General features: G+C 45.2%; 1 protein-coding gene across 3 annotated transcripts in view; it reads right to left on the bottom strand.

Moving 5' to 3' along the window:
* Positions 1-9,535: 9,535 nt before the first annotated feature.
* Positions 9,536-20,124, bottom strand: part of TBC1D8 (TBC1 domain family member 8) — a 105,873-nt gene continuing 95,284 nt past the window's right edge. For all 3 annotated transcript variants that reach the window (XM_088454183.1, XM_088454186.1, XM_088454184.1), the window contains 9 exons: positions 17,145-17,430; positions 16,696-16,825; positions 16,471-16,569; positions 15,452-15,520; positions 13,223-13,463; positions 13,008-13,073; positions 11,964-12,053; positions 11,584-11,684; positions 9,536-10,792 (listed from right to left, as the gene is read on the bottom strand). In XM_088454183.1, coding sequence (XP_088310309.1) covers positions 10,349-10,792; positions 11,584-11,684; positions 11,964-12,053; positions 13,008-13,073; positions 13,223-13,463; positions 15,452-15,520; positions 16,471-16,569; positions 16,696-16,825; positions 17,145-17,430 — 1,526 coding nt within the window. In that variant the 3' untranslated portion in view covers positions 9,536-10,348. The remainder of the gene's footprint in view (positions 10,793-11,583; positions 11,685-11,963; positions 12,054-13,007; positions 13,074-13,222; positions 13,464-15,451; positions 15,521-16,470; positions 16,570-16,695; positions 16,826-17,144; positions 17,431-20,124) is intronic.

The following is a 20,124-nucleotide window of genomic DNA, read 5'->3' as shown; positions in this document are numbered from 1 at the left end:
CCGCCCATACCAGGATCCGAGAAACCTCCACGAGAGCCGCCCGACTTCGGGTTCCTTCTTCCCTGTTTATGTAGGCCACGGTGGTAGCGTTGTCCGACTGGACCTGTACCGGGCGACCCTGGAGAACCCGATGTGCCTGCTGGAGAGCATTGAAGACCGCACGGAGTTCCAAGATATTGATTGGAAGCTCCGCTTCTGTCGGCGTCCACCTGCCCTGGAACAAGTGTGGACCCGAAACTGCTCCCCAGCCCCGAAGACTGGCGTCCGTTGTCAACAGGACCCAATTTGGAACCCAGAACGGATGTCCCCCGCTGAGATGGGTCGTCTGTAACCACCAGGCAAGGGACAGGCGAACCTCCGGGGTGAGCACAATTGTCTGGGACTTCAGAGACTGCGGCAGCCCGTTCCACTTGGACAGAATCAGGTGCTGCAGAGGTCTGGAGTGAAACTGGGCATATTCCACCATGTCGAACACCGACACCATGGAGCCCAGTAACCTCATCGCCGAGTGTAGAGACACCCGGCGACTGAGCAGACAACTGCGCACCCTCGACTGTAAAGCAGAGATCTTTTCCTCCGTCACGAAGATCCTCTGCTGTTCCGAGTCCAATAAGGCTCCGAGGTGCAGAATCCTCCGAGACGGGATTAGAGTGGACTTCTGCCAGTTGATTATCCAGCCGTGCCGTTGCAGTAGCGCAATGGTCAGGCCCAAGTGGCGTAGAAGGAGCTCTGGAGATCCTGCCACCAATAAAAGGTCGTCCAAGTACGGCAACATGCGGACTCCCTGCAGCCGCAGAGAAGCCGCCATGACCGCCATCACCTTGGTGAACACACGTGGTGCTGTTGCCAGGCCAAAAGGTAACGCCCGAAACTGGAAGTGGTCGCTGCGGATTGCAAACCTGAGGAACTGTTGATGGCGCAAAAGAATAGGGACATGCAGGTAAGCGTCCTGTATGTCCAATGACACCATGTAGTCCCCAGGTTCCAGCGCCAGAATGATGGACCGTAGGGTCTCCATCTGAAACTTCGGTACCCGCAAAGACCTGTTGAGAGCTTTGAGGTTGAGAATCGGACAATACGACCCATTGGGTTTCTGTACCAAAAATAAGATTTGAATAGAAACCCTGGCCCCTCTGGGAGAATGGAACAGGTACTATAACTCCAGCCTGGAGCATAGTGTGCAATACCTTCCGCAGCTCCGTAGCCTTGTTCCGGTCTGATGGTAGACCCGTGGTGAAGAATCGAGCCGGGGGTCTGTGCCGGAAGGAGAGGGCGTACCCGTGGGAGACCACCTCGAGAACCCAAGTGTCTGTCGTAGTGACCGACCAACACTGGGCGAACTGCAGCAGGCGGCCTCCCACTTTGGGATCCCCCAAAGGGAGGCCCGGACCGTCAGGCCGCAGGCTTGTCATCTGGCTTGGGGGCCGGACGTCTGGTACTCCATGCCTGCTTCCGGGGCTTGGCCGATTTCTTAGGGCCAGCCTGTCGAGGAAAAGACTGTGGTTTGGGCCTGCCCTGGGCCCTAGATGACCGAAAGGACGATGGTCCAGAACCAGAAGGAGCAGCGGCCGACGGGAGACAAGCCGATTTGGCTGCCGCCAGCGTGGCCACAATCTTATCCAGATCCGGACCGAAGAGAACTTCTCCGGTAAATGGCAACGCCTCCAGACCCCTTTTGGAATCTGCGTCCGCCTTCCAGGATCGCAGCCACAAGGTGCGACGAGCAGCCACCGCTGCTGAAGAAATTCTAGACACCAGAGTACTAATGTCTAAGGCCGCCTCGTTGATATAAGTGGCCGAATCACGGAGATTACCAATCAACTCCGCCTGTTCGGTCGGACAGTCGGAATCAAAAGATGCCTCTAATGAATCCGCCCAGCGCTCCATCGCTCTGGCAACCCAGCAAATGGCCATAGCCGGTCGTGCTGCCCCCCCCCGCAAGGGAATAAGCGGACTTCAGGCAGTTCTCCACCTTGCGGTCCGTAGCATTCTTAAGGGAGGACATGGATGGCATCGGCAATGTGGCACTACGGACAAGACAGGTCACGTGAGAATCCACCTGTGGAGGGGATTCCCACTTTGCAAAATAATTATCCGCGAACGGATAAGCCACCGCCAGGCGCCTCTGCGGCTGGTATCTTTTGCCAGGCTGTTTCCACGCCTCCTCTAAATGGTCCACTAACTGACCTGAAAGAGGAAAGACTGTGGCATCGCCCTTCACATCTTTAAAAAAGGCGTACTTAGATTTAGCCGCTGGGGGAACTTCGTCCTCAATCGCCAAGGCTGTGCGGACTGCCCGAATAAGTCCAGGAATATATACCTTGGACTTAGCGTCAGCGTCCTTAGTATGGAGAGGTTCCTGATCGTAAGGATCCAGAATCTCCCCATCATCAGACGTCCCCTCGTCATCCTCATAAGGAGCCGACAGAGACGCCACCGGCCGTTTATGTGGCCGGATCACAGACTCCCCTTGCAACACATCCGACAAGTGCTGTACAGAACTCGTCAGGGAGTTAACCCATGCCGGCTCCTGAGAAACCGGGAGCGGGGAAATAGGGAGACTGTGGGGTACCACCAATTGTCGTGGGAAACCCTGCATGGGTGACGACACCACTGCTGGGACAAACCTATCGGTGTAAACGCGGGTTGCGGAGCTAACTGGCCCACTAAGGTTGTAAGCGCCTGAGCGAAACAAGCCCAGGGCGGCTCCTGTACCGGTGCTGTAACCGTAAGAGGCCGCGCCATGGACAAACACTGCCGGCAGAGGCCCTCCGCGCTACCCTCCCCCTCCGCTAACGGTACTTTACACGTAGTACACTGTAGCCGGAGAGGAAAATCACTTTCAGACATGATGGCACCAAGTATGTGACCCCTCTCACCAATTATATATCAAATAGGTGAGAGACCACCCTGCAGCACCGCACCGCAAGGGCTTAGCAGAAAGAACAGGGATAGTAATAAAGCTGACAGTTTAGAAGAAAAGTTACAGGCAGCAGCGCTAGCACAGTCACATACAATGCAAAGAAATATCAATTCCTGCACTAACAGCGCTGATCAATCAACTACGCAGACACAGGGCCTGGTAGGACACAGCGCAGCATACACAGACCTTACCCAAATTGGAGGAGAGGTATGCGGGGGGACCCAGACCACGATGCTTCCGTCCAGGCTTCCAGCAGCGTTCACCATGCGTTCAGAGGAAGATGGCCGCCGAGGAGCAGAGGGAGGAGCGCTGCCACAGGACCAGTCGGGAGCGTGCAGAGAGGGCTGTGTGCAGCGGGGGAGGCAGCGTGCAGAGAGGGCTGTGTGCAGCGTGGGAGGCGCCGGCTGTGAGACAGGGAAGGCGCGCTCCCCTGGCATGCATTTAACCCCTGGGACGCCGCAGCGCTACCGCGCTGCTGCGGTCTGCTGTCCCAGGGGGTAGTGGAAGCGCAGGTTGGTCGCCTGTCTCCACGCTGCAGCCAGTCCCCAGGGAGCCCCCTGCCTGGGGACTTAGGACCATGTGATCAGCGGGGACCCACCGCGGGACCCCGCTGCTTACCTTTGCCCCCCTTGAATCCGGCCATGGTCCGGAACATCTGGGGTCACCGCTAGCTGTGACCCCAGATGCTCACCAGCATCCCCGGATCGGTACCGGCGTTCTGGTACCGGCGGGGGTGTAGGGAAGACAGCATGGACGTCAGGACTGACTGTCCATGCTGTACATCCAGATGTGCAGCCACAGCTGCATAGAAGAAAGCTTCAGGGGCTCTTCTAGCCCCCACTCCGACAGGTGCACCCGACTCCGGCCGGGTACCAAACTAAACTGAGGTGCCTTGGCTCGGAGGCGGGGTATAGGAGGGGGACCTAGTGCATCCTGGGAGGCTGAAAGCTTAACTCTTTGGTGCCCGATGACTGACGTCACACCTATACCCCAAGGTATCCTGTGGATACCCTATGGACCCTGAAGTAGAAATGAGTTATGGTAAAATTTACCTTTGTTAACTCTTTCTTTGAAGTCCATAGGGTCCTCAGGGAGACCTTGGGGTGTAGGTGGTGGATGAGGACACCGGTCCATCCCCCTATACCCCGCCCCCGAGCCAGAGGCACCTCAGTTCGTGACAAGCCAAAGGCCAGAGGAGGAGAAGAGAGAAGGAAGACACAGGAATCACACTCTCACGGAGGAGACGGGAAACCGGTGACCAGAAACAGAGACCATATGAAGCCAGGTGCATCAGGACGGGTGCCCTGTGGACCCTATGGCCTTCGAAGAGAGAGCTAACAAAGGTAAGTTTTACCATAACTCATTTTCTTCTTCAGTGTCCATAGGGATCCACAAGGAGACTTTGGGGATGTCCCAAAGCAATCATTTAAGGGTGGGGACGCTCCTGCGCTGAGAGGAGAATTTGGCACCCAAATAAAGCATTCTGAGAGTCAAATGTATCAAAGACATAGAACCTTCGAAAGGTATGGACAGAAGACCACGTGGCCGCCTTACAAAGCTGTTTAGCTGAGGCGCCACGGCAAGCTGCTCACGAGGGACCCACAAAGCGAGTAGAATGAGCAGTAACAGTAGCCAGAACAGAAAGACCTGCCTGCGTGTAAGCCTGTGAGATAGTCATGCAAAGCCATCTAGCCAATGTTTGCTTGTTGGCTGGCCATCCCTTCTTGTGAAATCCATAGAGCACAAATAAGGAGTCTGATTTCCGAAAGGAATGGTCCACATATATCCTGAGGGCACGGACCAAATCCAAGGAGGCCTCACCTGCCGAGAGCTCAGGTGATTGAAAGGCCGGGACTACAATTATCTCATTAATGTTGAAACTAGTAACTTTTGGAAGGAACCCAGGGCTTTGGAAGGAACCCAAGTACTGCCCTATCCTGGTGGAAAATTGGTGGAGCGACAGGAGAGCGCCCCTAAATCTGACACTCTTCTGGCTGACGCTATAGCCAGAAGAAAAGGAGTCTTCACTGTTAACCACTTAAGTTCCACAGAATCCAGGGGTTCAAATGGAGGACCCTGGAGGGCACGAGAACTCCTGACAAATCCCAAGGAGCCACTGGAGGGACAAAGGGAGGTTGAATCCGGAGGACACCTTGGAGGAAGGTGTTGATATCCGGTAGTAGAGCAAGCCTACTCTGGAACCAAATGGACAGAGCAGAGACATGCACTTTCAGTGAGGGCAGGCGGAATCCTAGATCCAATCCAGCTTGAAGGAAGGACAGGACTCTGGAAATCCTAAACACCTGGGGGTCGTAAGCTTCTGGTACTACACCGTTGGAAATATGTATGCCACACTCTGTGGTAGATCTGAGCAGAGGCTGGCTTACGTGCTCTGAGCATAGTTTTAACTACAGCGCCAGAGAAACCTTTGGACATCAGGAGCGATGCCTTAAGAGCCACGCCGTCAAAAACAGACGACCCAGGTCTGGGTAAAGGCAAGGACCTTGAGACAACAGGTTCGGTCATTGATGCAGCAGGAATGGAGTGTCGATGGAGACTCTGAAGATCTGAGTACCAATGACGTCTGGGCCAAGCTGAAGCCACCAGCAGGACAGTGCCACCGTTTTCTTTGAACTTCCGAAGAACTCGAGGAAGAAGGGAGACTGGTGGGAATAGGTACGCAAACTGGAAGGTCCACTTCAGTGCGTCTACAAAGGTTGCCTTGGCATCTCTTGTTCTGGACCCGTACACTGGCAGTTTGTGATTGTGTCAGGAGGTCCACCTCTGGGAGGCCCCATCTGTTCACTAGGAGTTGAAGCGACCATTCGCCGGGATTCACGTCGTGACGGCTGAGGAAGTCTGCTTCCCAATTGAGAACTCCCAGGATGAACACTGAAGATAGCCGGAAGGTGACCCTTGGCCCATGTCAGAATGTGTGACACTTCTGTCATTGTTGCCCGACTTAGAGTGCCTCCTTGATGGTCGATGTAAGCCACTGTTTTGGCATTGTCGGACTAAACCTGTACAGGTTTTCTGTGAAGTATGTGCTGGGCCAGTTTGAGGGCCCTGTAGACAGCTCGAAGTTCCATTATGTTGATTGGCAGGGTTAATTCGACCGATGTCCAACGGCCCTGAAAGGAGTGTGGACTGGTCACTGCACCCCATCCCCGAGACTGGCGTCCATTGTTAGGATTACCCAGTCTGGGATCCAAAAGGGGCGACCCTTAGTTAGATTGATGAGAGGGTGCTATAGGTACATGTAGGTACGCGTCCTGAATATACAGAGATACCCTAAAGTCCCCAGGCTCCATAGCGAGGATGATGGTGCATAGGGTTTCCATCCTGAACCTTGGCACCCTGAGGAATTTGTTCAGGGATTTGAGGTTGAGGATAGGCCGATGAGACCCATTCGGCTTCTGAACCAAAAAGAGAGAGTAGAATAATAACCAGTCCCTCGCTGAGATAGTGGGACTGGCACAATTACCCCTGCTTGCAGCAAGGACTGTATGGCTTTCTGGATTTGTAAGGCCTTGTTCGGGTCTTAAGGAGAGCCTGTGTAGAAAAATTTGTGGGGAGGCCGTCTGAAAAATGAGAGGGTGTACCCCAGTGAGAAACCACTTCTCTTACCCAAGCATCTGTGGTGGTTTGACACCAGCACTGGGCGAACTGAATAAGTTGGCCTCCCACTCTGGGATCCCCCAGAGGGAGGCCTATCCCGTGAGGCTGAGGGTTTATCCTCAGGTTTTGAAGCAGGGCATCTGGTGTTCCAGGCCTGCTTGGTCCTTGGTTTGGCGGCCCTCGTGGAGGCCGACTGCCTAGGAAAGGAATGACCTGAATGACCTTTAGGTTTTCCTTGAGGACGAAAGGACTTAAAAGATGTAGTCTGAGGCCTTGTTGTAGAAGTTGCTGGAGGCAGAAATGCAGTTTTTGATGCTGCCAACGTGGTTACAATCTTGTCAAGGTCTGTGCCAAACAAAATCTTCTCATTATAGGGTAATCCTTAAAGGCTTTTCTTGGAATCCACATCTCCATTCCATGAGCGCAGCCACAGGGTACGGCGGGCAGACAGAGCCGCAGCTGAGACTCTGGAGGTTAGGAGACTGGCATTCAAAGTAACTTCTACAATATAGGCAGCTGCATCTCGAATGTGAGCAACAAAAGACATCTGATCTCTAGAAGCCTCTGAGGGAAAGAGAGTCTTCAAGTGCGTCAGCCCAGATCTCTATAGCTTTAGCCACCCATGCAGTAGCCATGGTTGGATGGGCAACAGCCCCTGAAAGAGAGTATATCAATTTCAGGCAAGTTTCTACCTTCCTATCCGTAGGATCCTTCAAGGAAGTAACTGTAGGAATAGGCAACGTATCGCTTTTAATTAAACGCATAATGTGAATCCACCGTAGGGGTGTTTCCCATTTTGCACAATGAGCCACAGGAAAAGGGTAACATGAGGTCAGACGTTTTTGTGGTTGAAACCTCTTACCAGGCTGCATCCATATGTTCAGCTAGTTGATCCGATAGAGGGAATTCTGCTGAAGCCACATTCTGTCGTTTAGACAGAGGGTGCTTGGATTTAGGAGCTGGCTCGTCAGCTTCTGTTAATAAAATGGATCTGATAGCTCACACCTCAGAGGGGGTGTGGTCGGAGGAGAGCAGCTCAGAGAAGCGAGACCTCAGATGAATGGCGCCCTGAGCTGAGGGTCCGCTTTAATGGAGAAAGATGACCTTCCCATGCTGATTGTGTACCCACCGGGCCGCTGGATTTCTGCTCCATATGTAACCCTGGTGGTCTAGTGGATCACGATGAACGGAGCCTGTGTCCACACTCAGTGCCTCCAGTCTGTCCCGAGACCGGAGGTATGACTGCCAATGTGCGGATCACCGCTAGCAATGACCCGCCTTACCTGTCCCCTTGCGTCCGGGTTGCAGTCTGGGTCTGTCCGCTGGGCCGGCTAGCGAAGACCCCGGGATGCCCGCAGAAATCCCCAGCCGAATCTGGCGTTACAGCGCCCGGAGGGGTGACGCAGCGACAGCGCAGACGTCCTGTGAACAGTCTGCTGCTGCGCGCTCACAGGAAAATATATAATAAACAAATCATAAAAAGAAAGCTATTTGGGCTGCTGCATAATGGTGACCAGACTCCAGCCGGGCACCGACGAAACTGAGGTGCCACTGACTTGGGGGCGGAGTATAAGGGGATGGATCGGTCCATCCTGGGAGATAAAGCTTTAACTGCGTGGTGCCCGGTGTCCTCATCCTACACCTGCACCCCAAGGTCTCCCTGTGGAGCCCTATGGACCCTGAAGAAGAAATACTTTGTTTCATGCCAATCAAGCAAATTCTAGTTTTCATTTTGCAGTATCTGCTTGGTTGCTATGAGTAAACAAGCACTTTAGTAAATTTACCTTCTACTGTAGTATAGTCTGAAGCAGATCAGAATCTTCAAACACCCTGTGTGTATAGGTGCCAATATGCTGGAGATAAGACCCTTTTAGTGCCCTAAATCTCCCGCTATCTCTAAAATTCCTGCAGTGTAAAGGGATGTTGTCACCAGAAAATAGCCACTATGGGCCGTATTCAATTCGTTTCGCATCGGCGAGAAAGTTTCGCCTGCCTGACTTTTCACAGCCTTCGCGTGTTTTGGGCGCAAAAACTTTTCATGCCCGCTCCCGGTTTACTCCATATTCAATTGCCAAACAGGCCAACACGGGAATGGCGAATGTGAAACAGGCGAAAAGTGCAGGTTGAATGGGGGGAATCGCTCTGTACCCCAGAAAAAGATGAGCTGACTTCAGAAATCATTATGGTAGGTTAGTATTAGCCCTAATTGAACTACTTAGGTTACGTAAGTGGTGGTAAATGCTTGCTATTATCGTTTTGGTAAAAGTAGTGAAGAATGGCAAAAAGCAGTGTTTTTTGGAGCAAATAAGTAGTTCCGTCAAATTTGGGGTGCTTGTAAATGGGTACTAGCATATTTAAACGTCTCTAAAGTGAAGTTTTAAAAAACTTAAATTCCTCCGTGATACAAGCACCTGCAATCCCAAAAACACTTGGCCCCTTCTTAGAGCACCCCTAGAAGCTAATTTCGCTAGTTTTTGAAGTTCTCCCCACTTTGTACATTTTCGCCCCAAATTTCAAAGGCTTTTTTGGGGGTGTTCCTGGAAGTTTTTTTATTCTTTTTTTTTTTTTTTTTTTTTTTATAAATTGTCCATTGGGGTGTGTACAAAGGGTTTTGAGTGGTTTCCCAACATCTGCACCCCAAAATATAGATTTTACACTTTTTTTTCACCAGCTATTCTGTGGAGAAAAAGTATTGCTTATTTCAGGACCTTAAGTTTTCGAATAGGCGAAGATAGACTGGAATTGAATATGGAGATAAAAAAAATCAGGCAAAGTTTTCTCAAAAAAACACGCAAAAACGGTTTTTCGCTCCGAATTGGATGCAGCCCTAAGTGGGCAAATCATTGGAAAGAGGTATTAAAGCCAGGACAGGCTAGATCATCCCCATCCCTGATTCAGTTCACAATGATTTCTGTTGTGTAGTAGAAAGTAAATTTATAGAAAAGCTCCTGTTCTTCCCCATCATGCATACTACATGAAAAACAGTACAGGAAACATAATAAAAACATGTTTATTGAAAAGTGCAGCTTCTCACAAAGCAAGACAAAAAGCACAAGGTAAGTCAACTGGACATCTCTAAAGGACATAAAAATTCCAATGCAAATCAAATACAATAAAAGTTTCAATTCCCAGCATTGAAACATTACTATTAGTGCAAACAAAACTGACACTCACATATACAAAACAGTGGACATATGACATAAACCTGTACGGATTTTTTACAGTAAGAAATATTTGGCATGCCATTAATGGACACTCCATACAAATTGGTCAGCTTTTTGCCTGGAAGTTATAGGGGCAGCTGAGCTACAATTGGCTTCAAAGAGATGCATAGGAAAAACTAAGTGCTCCCAAGACTAATAAAAACCTGCCCAGTGTGCTTTGGTAATCAAGAATGCAGAATTTTACAATGTCGGTGTCTTGGTAAATCAAGATTGTTAATATTCTATTCTTGTTGTCTTTGTTCTAATCACTTGTCCTCAAAGTAAAATAAATATAGTGTTCTAGAATTGTATTTTTTTTCCTTTTACTTTCTTACATGAAGCAAATGTCAATCATTTTTCTAAACTGTTGTTCGTTGCATCTTATTTTTGAGTGGCAAACACTTTAAGCCTTCAGGACAATGCTGATTAAATCACATCAATTGGGGTTTCCATTAGCGTGTTGAACTATAGGTTGGTAGGACAACAATATATAAATACACAAATGATAAATAGCTCGTTAGACAGGTCCGGTCCGCAAACAATTGTTCCCAGAAAGCTAGCTGCCAGACTCTGAAATCCTGAAGACAACTAAAAGAATCTTGGTTCAGCATAAAATGGAGGATGGCTGGTTCATTCCAATAGTTTTTAGACTGTATGGATTGTTTTTAGCACTTTCTAACTTTGGTTTCAGTTCCCAAGGCTTCTCAAAGAAATTCACTAATGACTGCTCAGTCAAGAGAGATGCCAAAATGTGTTCAAGAGAAACCGCCCAGTCTGATTCAGTCAGTGGCATGGACTGAGCAAGATGTTGTGGAGCATTAGTGGTCTCAGAGAACACACAGTCCTGGTCTGAGGAGGAGGCACCATTTTCTGAATCTACAAATTCATCTGAAGCGCTTCCTGAGCTTATGCTAATGCTGCGTTGCCCAACCTCTCCGATCTGAAGCAGAAGGGTTGTTACCGTGGCAATGGCTTGGTACAGATCATTTTCCTCTGGGTCTTCATGAAACAGGCTGTACATTGTTTTGCAAAACTGTATAAATTCCCTCTGAAAAGATAAAATACAAATAAAACAATGGGACGACACATAAAATGTGGATGTGAAACATTTCCTCAAAGGTCAAAATTTGCTGACCTTACATTATTATTACTTTACAAGAATGATCACATATCACTTCAATTCATATAATAATTCTACAAGTTCTGCCCAGAGTCAGATATGCACAGTGGGAAACCACCCCTTCCCCAGTGACTTCCACTGTCAGAGATGGGGCAGGCTAGGAGAGGAGAATCCTGCAGCACCGGCATAGGGCAAGTATTACAGCAAATTAATATGTGCAAGACAGGGCTAGGCCAAGTAAATGGAACCCCAATACCAAGGTCCAAGTAGAATTATGTGCAGCTGAAAAGGGAGAGGGTTACTGGTATCACTCATAAGTCATATAATAGTGACTTAATATGCATTGAAGGAGTGACCAGTAGGGTAATACCAAGAGTGGTGTGACCTATGCCGCTGCCCATGGTGCATGCATGGCCAAGGGGGAGGAATGGTTTCTGCCTCGGCAGGCCCTTCTGTTCATCTTGTGGGGAAAGAGCAAACGCTTTCTGCTCCCAAAATTCTTTTTGCAGAGAAAGTGACGTTATAATGTCACAAGCACTGGGGGAAAGAGCAACGCAGACCTAATGAGAGCGTTGAAGTGCTTTGGTATGGCGCTGGAACCATAGTATTTGATGGCACATAGGTGGATGTTTTAGATGAGTAATATTCTAGTACTAATTACAGTCAGAGAAAGGAATGGAGAGAAGATCCAAATAAACAACAGATTCTGAACACTCTACCTGGGTCATTTTTGGTAATTCTTTCTCTTTGTTTTTCTCTTTTTCTCTCTTCAAGTCTTTAAGCATCTGCTTTAGTTGCTTTTGGTAGTCCTTTTCTCCGCCTGTGTAAGAAATTAATAAAATTAGGTTTAAAATGACAGCAATGAAGACCTTTGATCTTATTTGCAATTTGATGTCATATAAACTCAGTAATGGTCAATTTAAAATTAATTAAAAAGAAAAAGTACAAAGATAAACAAAGTTAATATGTAATGTATTAAATACAGGCATCAACTAGGCATGTAAATGATACATTTAAAAACGCTTGCTATATTACATAAAAATCAGGTAAAAAATAATAAAAAATATGAGTGGATATTTTGACAAAAATAAACTCATACCATTTGATTTTGTGAGCTTCAGTGGTCTGGTAGTGGACAAAAGAGGCCCTTTCAGTGGTGATTGACAGTCATGGTCATTCTCTGTAAGAGCTGATTAAAAACAAAACAAAGTCAGCAAGAGAGTCTTAAATAAAACCACTAATAACAGACTTCTACATAATAGCGTAGGGCATGCGCTGCAAATACTAATTCTACAAGAAAAACAAATGTGTATATACTGAACTGTAATTAGGATAACGAACCCTCGTTTTAAAAGTAAATAAGGTCCTGCAATCATATTGGCTAGTTCTCAACTGCTCACTGCTTATCTATACGCTCTGTGAAAATGGTGCCTGGTAGAAGACCTGCGATACAGATCTTCATTGCATCTTAAGATCGAGTTATCTGCAATTATATCTTTAGATGGTGATCGTTCATACACACTAACGGCCATCATCTATCCTGCAGCCGCGGGTCCCACTGGCATGGAGGCGGGTCCCCGCGGCTGCCGCTGTGTGTGTACGGGCGGTCTGCACCTGCCGATGGACAGATATGTCTGCAGACCGCCCATACACACCTGCCGATGGACAGATATGTCTGCAGACATATCTGTCCAGCGGCAGTGCAGCACAGCCAATGCGATATGTCGGTGAACGCCGACGTTCACCGACATATCGCGGGTACAAACTGGCCAACGGCCAGCAGATATATTGGCCAATCAATTGATCGGCCAATATACTGTATCGGCCAGTATGTACCCAGCATAAGTAGTTTAGGTTTCAGAGAACACAATACTTACAATGGCAGTGATCTACAAAACATTGAGAAACAGTCAAAGGCAGATTCTGGTCTCCAAATGGAGGTGTGGACTTTCGGCCGCATCAGAGTGACGGGCGGCAGGGCAGCGCAAGTTTCGGCACATCACAGTGCCGGTCGGTGGAAGATTTTTTACTGAGTGGACCGCCCAACAATTAAAGCGTGGGGAAAACACCGATAGTCAAGGTAGATATTTATTCTTTCAAAATAAATGCATTATTTTGAACCCAATACTTGCGAATAATTCACCTGGTGATATATGAAGTCGGTACAACAATTTGATTTTTTCATTCATCTCCCCATTGTATATAATATCTGCAGGAAAAAGGAGACAGTTTAACTACCTTTGTTTTTCTCTACCAGAAAAAACATACACAAGTTTAATCTCACACACTGATGCAACCTTGAATACTATAGGAGCTACTGTTGATTTATAATACAACAACAGACACAATTATAATCACCTAAACACCAAGCAAATGATTTGAACTCAATGAGATTATCCTGATTTTCATCCAGCAGACGGAACACCCTTTCAGCTAAAACAGCTGTGTGAGGACCCCACGTCCAAGGGGAACATAGCCTGAAGAGGTTCACAAATTGCTGACTGTCAATCTTGTACTGTTCTGCATAGGGCCTTCTGGGATCATGGCGATCAAGTAGTGAACAGTTCCCTTCCCAGTAACAACTGATGAAATGCTCCCTCTGAAAAAGTGAAGAGAGAAAGACACATCCACTCACTTACACAAATAATAAAACATTATTACAAATACATAACCAATTGCAGGCTTTCATGTTTCTTTTTATAGTAATGCTTTATTCAAGTGCTTTACTGCATCACTGAGCAGGCATATTAAACCAGCTAACAGCAATGAGAGGTAGGTGCACAGAGTATTACACAAGGAAGGAAGCTGGATTTTGTTATACAATTCTAGAAATTGCAAACTTTCTCACATTCATATAGAAATCTATTGCCAGAAAACATTTATTAATTTTTATCTGCACAGGGCTATAATGCATTAAACATTTATAAACCCCTCTCATAAGTGAGAAACTTTTACCTTCGCTTTAGTTTTTGTTATTTAAAAAAAGATCTCTAAATGTGAAATACGCATCGTCTATATAACCAGTAACAAACACACAATGATATAACAATGTGTATTCAATACTAGCAAAATGGCCAATAGTTATCTGGCATGTTGGAAAGACAGTTAGTAGATGGCTGCTATCTGCCTTCCCAAACACTAAACAGGATTGGTCTGTGTTTAACTGGAAAATACAGTATGTAAAGTAAAAATAACGCAACATGTTTCACATTAAACTTAAGTTAAAGGCAGTCTTCTCTTGTATCAGCAATTTCAGGCAAGTGGACTGCAAAGTCCTTCGATGAGATTACTAACAAAAAGTATACATGTAGTTGGCAAGGAAATATGGAAACCCCCAATAAAGTAACGTAATAGTACATTGGGACCCCATGTGTGGTCCGTATGGCATTTATATGTCATGACTTTGAGTCATTCTGTGATTTTGAAGGAGGGGTGCACGTCATTATTTCACAATACAGTGACTGAAGTGGTAGAAACCATTGTCTCAGGTGTTGTTCCAGAATATTGCATACATGCTCTTATTTGGGTCAGATCAAGTGACTGAGAAGGCCATGGGATATCGATAACATCAGTATCATGCTCAGTGCTCCGTGGATGGGGACATTGTCATCCTCAAAGACACCTCTTTCACTAGAAAACAATGGCTGCAACACTGGGTGAAGATGATCACTAGCGGTGACATGGCATTCTAAGGGAATTTCCAGGAAATTGGGCCTTACAACGATTAACCTTGACTTTCAAATTAATGTACAGATATCATGGAGTATGTGCTTCCTCCCAATGTTCCCCTGGCTGACTGTATTTTTCCATCAGAGTTTGGACGTTACCTTGCACTCCATTACTTATGATACATTGCAAGAGGAGATGTTCTGGACACTGAAGCTCCTGCCAGACATCACTTACTGTAGGTATCCCCATGCTAATCATAAGGTAACTAAGGCAGGTTAGTATTTTTATACATTACCCTGACCGTTCTCGGATGTTATATGCTGAATTACAGCATGGGCCACCCTTGCTTTCAATAAACTTGGTGTTCCCCATTGATCCTTGCTTATCCACTACCTGTAATCCCTCCAGTCACACAACCATTTAAAATATATTTAACTCTGATAAACGCTTGAAACTTTTTTATTTATTTGCAAATGTTATCAGCAGCTCTCTAATTTACTACAGCTTGTATCTTAGTATTATTGGTCTTGTAAAGGCCAATTTATCCAATAATACTAATGCAGAATCTATAAACATGGGATTCAAAAAGAATTCTATAAGGTTATACAATGTGCTGTTGCTACTCAGCACACCCTGATATTGCAATCCACATCAGGTAACTGGCCTGATATTGCATAGTATGTGCCCTGGAAAACCATGATGCTCGACAACAATCACGCATATTTATACATGTAGCTGCTAGATGATCTCCTGTGTGTCCAGTCATCTCACACAGGAGCATAAGCCATGCCAGAGGGGCCAATACACGGATCTTCCAAATTGGCCACTGCATGTGTGACCAGACTGAAAATACATTCTATGGCCCAACACTCACATAAAGCAGCCAGGTCATTTTATTTAAGTTCTCCTTTCTCTCACCTTAAACATGTCAAACAGGTCTTCTAAATCTTCATGAAGAAATGAAACGTCCGGTGTAACAACTCGCAACTAAACAGTAAAAAGAGAGCTAGACTGTGAATCATACATGTGTAAGTTGGGTAAGGAAACTTGCAGTATAGGGGGTAAATGTAATAGTCTGTGGACGGCAGGCATCGGCGAGTTCCGTGTGAGACTGCTCGATGTCTTAAAGTAGCAGTCATTTAAAAGGCAAAACCAGGATGAGTTTGCCTTTTAAGTGACTTCTACTTTAAAACATCGAGCAGTCTCGCATGGAACTCACTGATGCCTGCAGTCCACAGACTATTACATTTTCTTACAGGTTTCTACAAGTAAAAAAAAAAAATTATTTCTGAACCAAAAAGACCTGTAGGTTTATCATCACACATAAGGGATCACATGTAGTAGGAACCCTTATCCAGTCACACATCATCCCACAAATCACTGGCTTTAACAACACTCCAGGTTTAGGATATAGTTCCACAGCACGGTCACATATCAGAAGCATCAGTACATAGTCGTGCCTTCAAAAGTATTGCAATCAGCACATAACTATAACTAATATGTTCAAGCATATGAACATAAATGATGATTAATTAATAATTATTTTTCGTTTTGGATATTTAATTATATTTTGCCCTAAAAATTTTGAACGTAGGCATTACCAGTGTCGCAGCCCTGGACATATGCTGGTGGCCCTTTAAGCACAGATACATTTGATATTAAGCTAGATAAATTAGATTTGCAGCATTTTACAGGGGACACAATTAGCCTAAATGTTTTGATTGAATTCACTTGGTTAGATATACAGTTGCTATAGATGCGAGCTGCATCTACAGGCTGAATAATTTGTCTCCAGTGAAAATCCCATTGATTCTACGATTCCACTTGTTTTACACAATTCATTGTTTGTAGTATTTTTAAACGTTACCTGTGTCATTTGGACTAAACATGAACGATTACAGACAATTATCTAACATTTTGCAGAGGAAGGTACTCACAACATTTTGCTTTGTAGTCTCCTCGTGGTTTTGGAGAACACGGATCCTATGTTTACAACGCAAGTGCTCAATTTGTTCCACGGAGTTGTTGCCAAATTTCTGGAATTGTACAAAAGTCCATCAAATTCTATCACATCACCCCGTATACAATGATAATGTGCACAAAAGTCACACCACAGAGATAATACATAGGGATCATTGTGATCTGGGGCTTATTTTACACACCTCATATGAATCCCGTATTAAATCTGAAATCTCTGTAACTGGAAATGTCTCTTGCTCGTTGTTCAAAAAATTATGCAAGTTCCCAGTCTGTGGCAGAGGGCTCTCCTCATTCTTCACATGGTCCAAAAATCTATGCAGAAGAACATTTTTCATTAGCATGTGATCCTTCCTAGAAGAGCTACCTTGACAAAAAACAGCACTGTAATGATATTAATATAACCATTAAAACACACAATGACAAAGCCTTTAGATTTATGTTGTAGTTACATTTCTTTATAGCTGACTATGATCATGTGAATTGTGTGTGTGTGTTGGTATTTGTATAGATGTTTTGCTACAGGAATAATTATTCTAGTATTTCTACTTTATTAATTACGCCAATGGGAGCTATGTCAACAAGCAACAAGGATATACAGGTAGGACATAAAATACATTCAATGGTCAGTAACCTGCTTAGAATCATAAGTGCATGTCCGTCATCTTTACTGTTGCACAAATCCACAGCTGTGGCATCCAGAACAGCCAAACCAATCTGGAAAATGGCCTTAATGCCATCAAAGAAGACACAGTCCACAACGTTCACAGCGCTCTGCAGGGGCATAATACTGATGAACAGGGTGAGGAACCACGATAGGGATATGGAAGCCAATGTGGTTAAATCAGTGATATGTTCAGCCAGTTCAGGAAGCCGCTCCTGTATGAGTTCCTCGAAGACGGATTGGTCCACCTGAGCCCCTGACAAGAATACAACCCAAGTAGGAGATGAGAAGCTAAATACAGAGTAACATCACTCACTCATACCTACAATTCCATTAGAAATATGTTAAACTAATCTCAATGGCTGAATATATGAGCATATATATATATATAAATAAAAAATAAAGTGGTCACCAGGTTAGCATTTAATGACCGTTCATCTGAATTTTGAGCCCTCCCAGCAGTGTCAGTGAGGTCACTCCCAGCATAACACACCACACATCTACAGTCTCCAAACACTTTTGTTATTTCCCATGCTTACTCCTCACATTCCTACTCATGATGAAAACAATGACACTCCTGAAAATCAACCAATGACATCACAACAGTTTCATCAACTATAATGTATAACAGTATAAAAGAAAGGAACAAGACACACAGGGATCTTACATACAAGGGGGGCATTTATCAAACCTAAAGATTGGAGAAGTGGACAAGTGAAGTTGCCATTAGCAACCAATTAGGCTCTAACTAGTGTTTATCAAGTTCAGTCTAAAAAATTATACATAGAAACGGATTGGTTGATATGGGCAACGTTCCAGTATTTAGAAAGTTTGCTACATCTCCCCCTTAGAAATAAAAAAACATTTTCTAAAGCAGAAAAGATGAAGATGTGCCAAAAAGTACAATAATAAAGATGAAAAATAAAAAAACAGAATGCAAAGGATAATCTATATATTAAAAATCAAGTGCTGATAAGAGAAATAGACAGATGAGGGGTAGAGAGAGATGGGGAGAGAGCAGGAGAAAAAGAGTGAGGGGGCGCTGAAGGGAGAGAGAGGAGAAAAGCGAAAGGAAAAAAATAAACAGGTAACATACGGGGACTTCTAGTACCTCATTTTACCATTGTGCCAGATATATACATTTGCAGGATAATCACTGGCTGCTTTTAATTTTTGTATTCATATAGTGCATTTACATTGTCATGCAGCTGGCACCCTCAAAATACAGGATTAGCCGAGCGTTGCTTATTGCTGTTCTATTTTTATCCTATGATGACATTTTACAATCAACACTTCAACGTAGCACAATATTAATGTTAATTTCTACCACTCCAACTATTTCCCCAAAGAACACAAATACCTTTTAACTAAACAGAAATGAAGTAAAAGTGTATTGTGTTCAATTAGACATTGTAAATAATTTGTGTCCCTTTTCATTCACTTATCTTCGTAGGGGTCTTATTATACCTGCCCCCGACATTCAGGGAGGGGGATATATTAAACCACTTAACTGACGATTTTATTTAATCAAAACCTCACAGAAATTGTCTTTTTTATTTAAGTTTAAAAATTACTTTTTAAAATATATTTACATTTTTTATTTAAAAAAATATATACCTAGGGGATGTACTGCATCCCCCCCCCCAACCCCCCTGTTCATATGCCTCCATTGTAATTTAACGGCCCACCCCACATCAAAAATAGCCCCACAGTGTGAAAAGACCCCCTGCAACAACAACCCCCACCCTCTTAGTCATGATAGGCACCTGTGGCAGAGCCCCCACCCTCACTCCCAGGGACAACGGGATCCCTATTTAGTCGGCCCCCCTCGCCATGTATCACATATACACACACATTATATATATATATATATATATATATATATATATATATATATATATATACACATATACATACATACATACACATATACACACAGATCCAAAAGTAGTGGCACTCACATGACTTTGTATCACTTTAACAATGTGGTGTGTTCACACCTAAAACACGATAGGTACCTCCATACAGTCAACGCTTTCATTTAATACAAAACTTCATCAGGACGTCCTGATTATCAGTCCCCCCTGCTGCAGCTGATCTCTGCACACTCAGATCAGCATAGCGGTGCTCGGAGGGGAACGATGTTCCAGTCCTTGCACTTTTAATATCGGCACATGCACCCCAGCATGGTATTCGGGGGTGCAAATCTGGCAGTGATGTCGGTGGTCGCAGACCGCCGCATCATTTCCAGGGGGTCCAGGGAGAAAGACAAGTACAGAATGGATCTTGTCTGCTAAAGCCGGGGGACGGAGCGGGCTGGTGTGGTTGCATGTAATGCGACCTTGTCAGGTGAAGCATTTCTGTGCGACCACACCAGTTAAGTGGTTAAGTTTCCTCCTTCTAAGCTAGGGGCATGTAGCAATATTTAGAAGGAGGCAAACTATACATAGTTACAAGACTGGTTGATATGCTTGTTATGAATGGGAACCAGTAATGGGCGGTCAGGTGAGGCAGAGCTTTTCCTGTCATCCTTAGGTATACTCCAGAGTTTTGACTATAAAAAATATAAGAAAAATGTAAAGAAAATATAAATATCTTCTTTGTATTATTCTAATCATTTTTATAGTCAAAACTCTGGAGTAAAAAGTGTATGGCAGGTGAGGCACTGCCTCCGATGTCTACCTTTTCTGCACATACCTGATCAAATCACACCAAAATTCCAGCACTATATACTGCTGCACCTTTGTATAATGCCCACATGAATCCTCTAGTTCATATATGTATGAGTAAATCTGGCTCTAATAATAGCCAGTGCCTCCCCAGGGTTTATTTGCATTAAATTGCCCCTGAGAAGCAATGTACAGTGGTGGCCAAAATTGCGGACACATTTTGAAATTTGAATGTTTATCAACTTTGAATGCTTATAAGAACTGTTTCACTTCACGCAGTG

Source organism: Taudactylus pleione, unplaced genomic scaffold (assembly GCF_031769625.1).
Source record: "Taudactylus pleione unplaced genomic scaffold, aTauple2 ptg000609l, whole genome shotgun sequence".
Taxonomy (NCBI): domain Eukaryota; kingdom Metazoa; phylum Chordata; class Amphibia; order Anura; family Myobatrachidae; genus Taudactylus; species Taudactylus pleione.
Note: the sequence above shows the minus strand (reverse complement) of the source record. Positions and strands in the feature narration are given on the sequence as shown.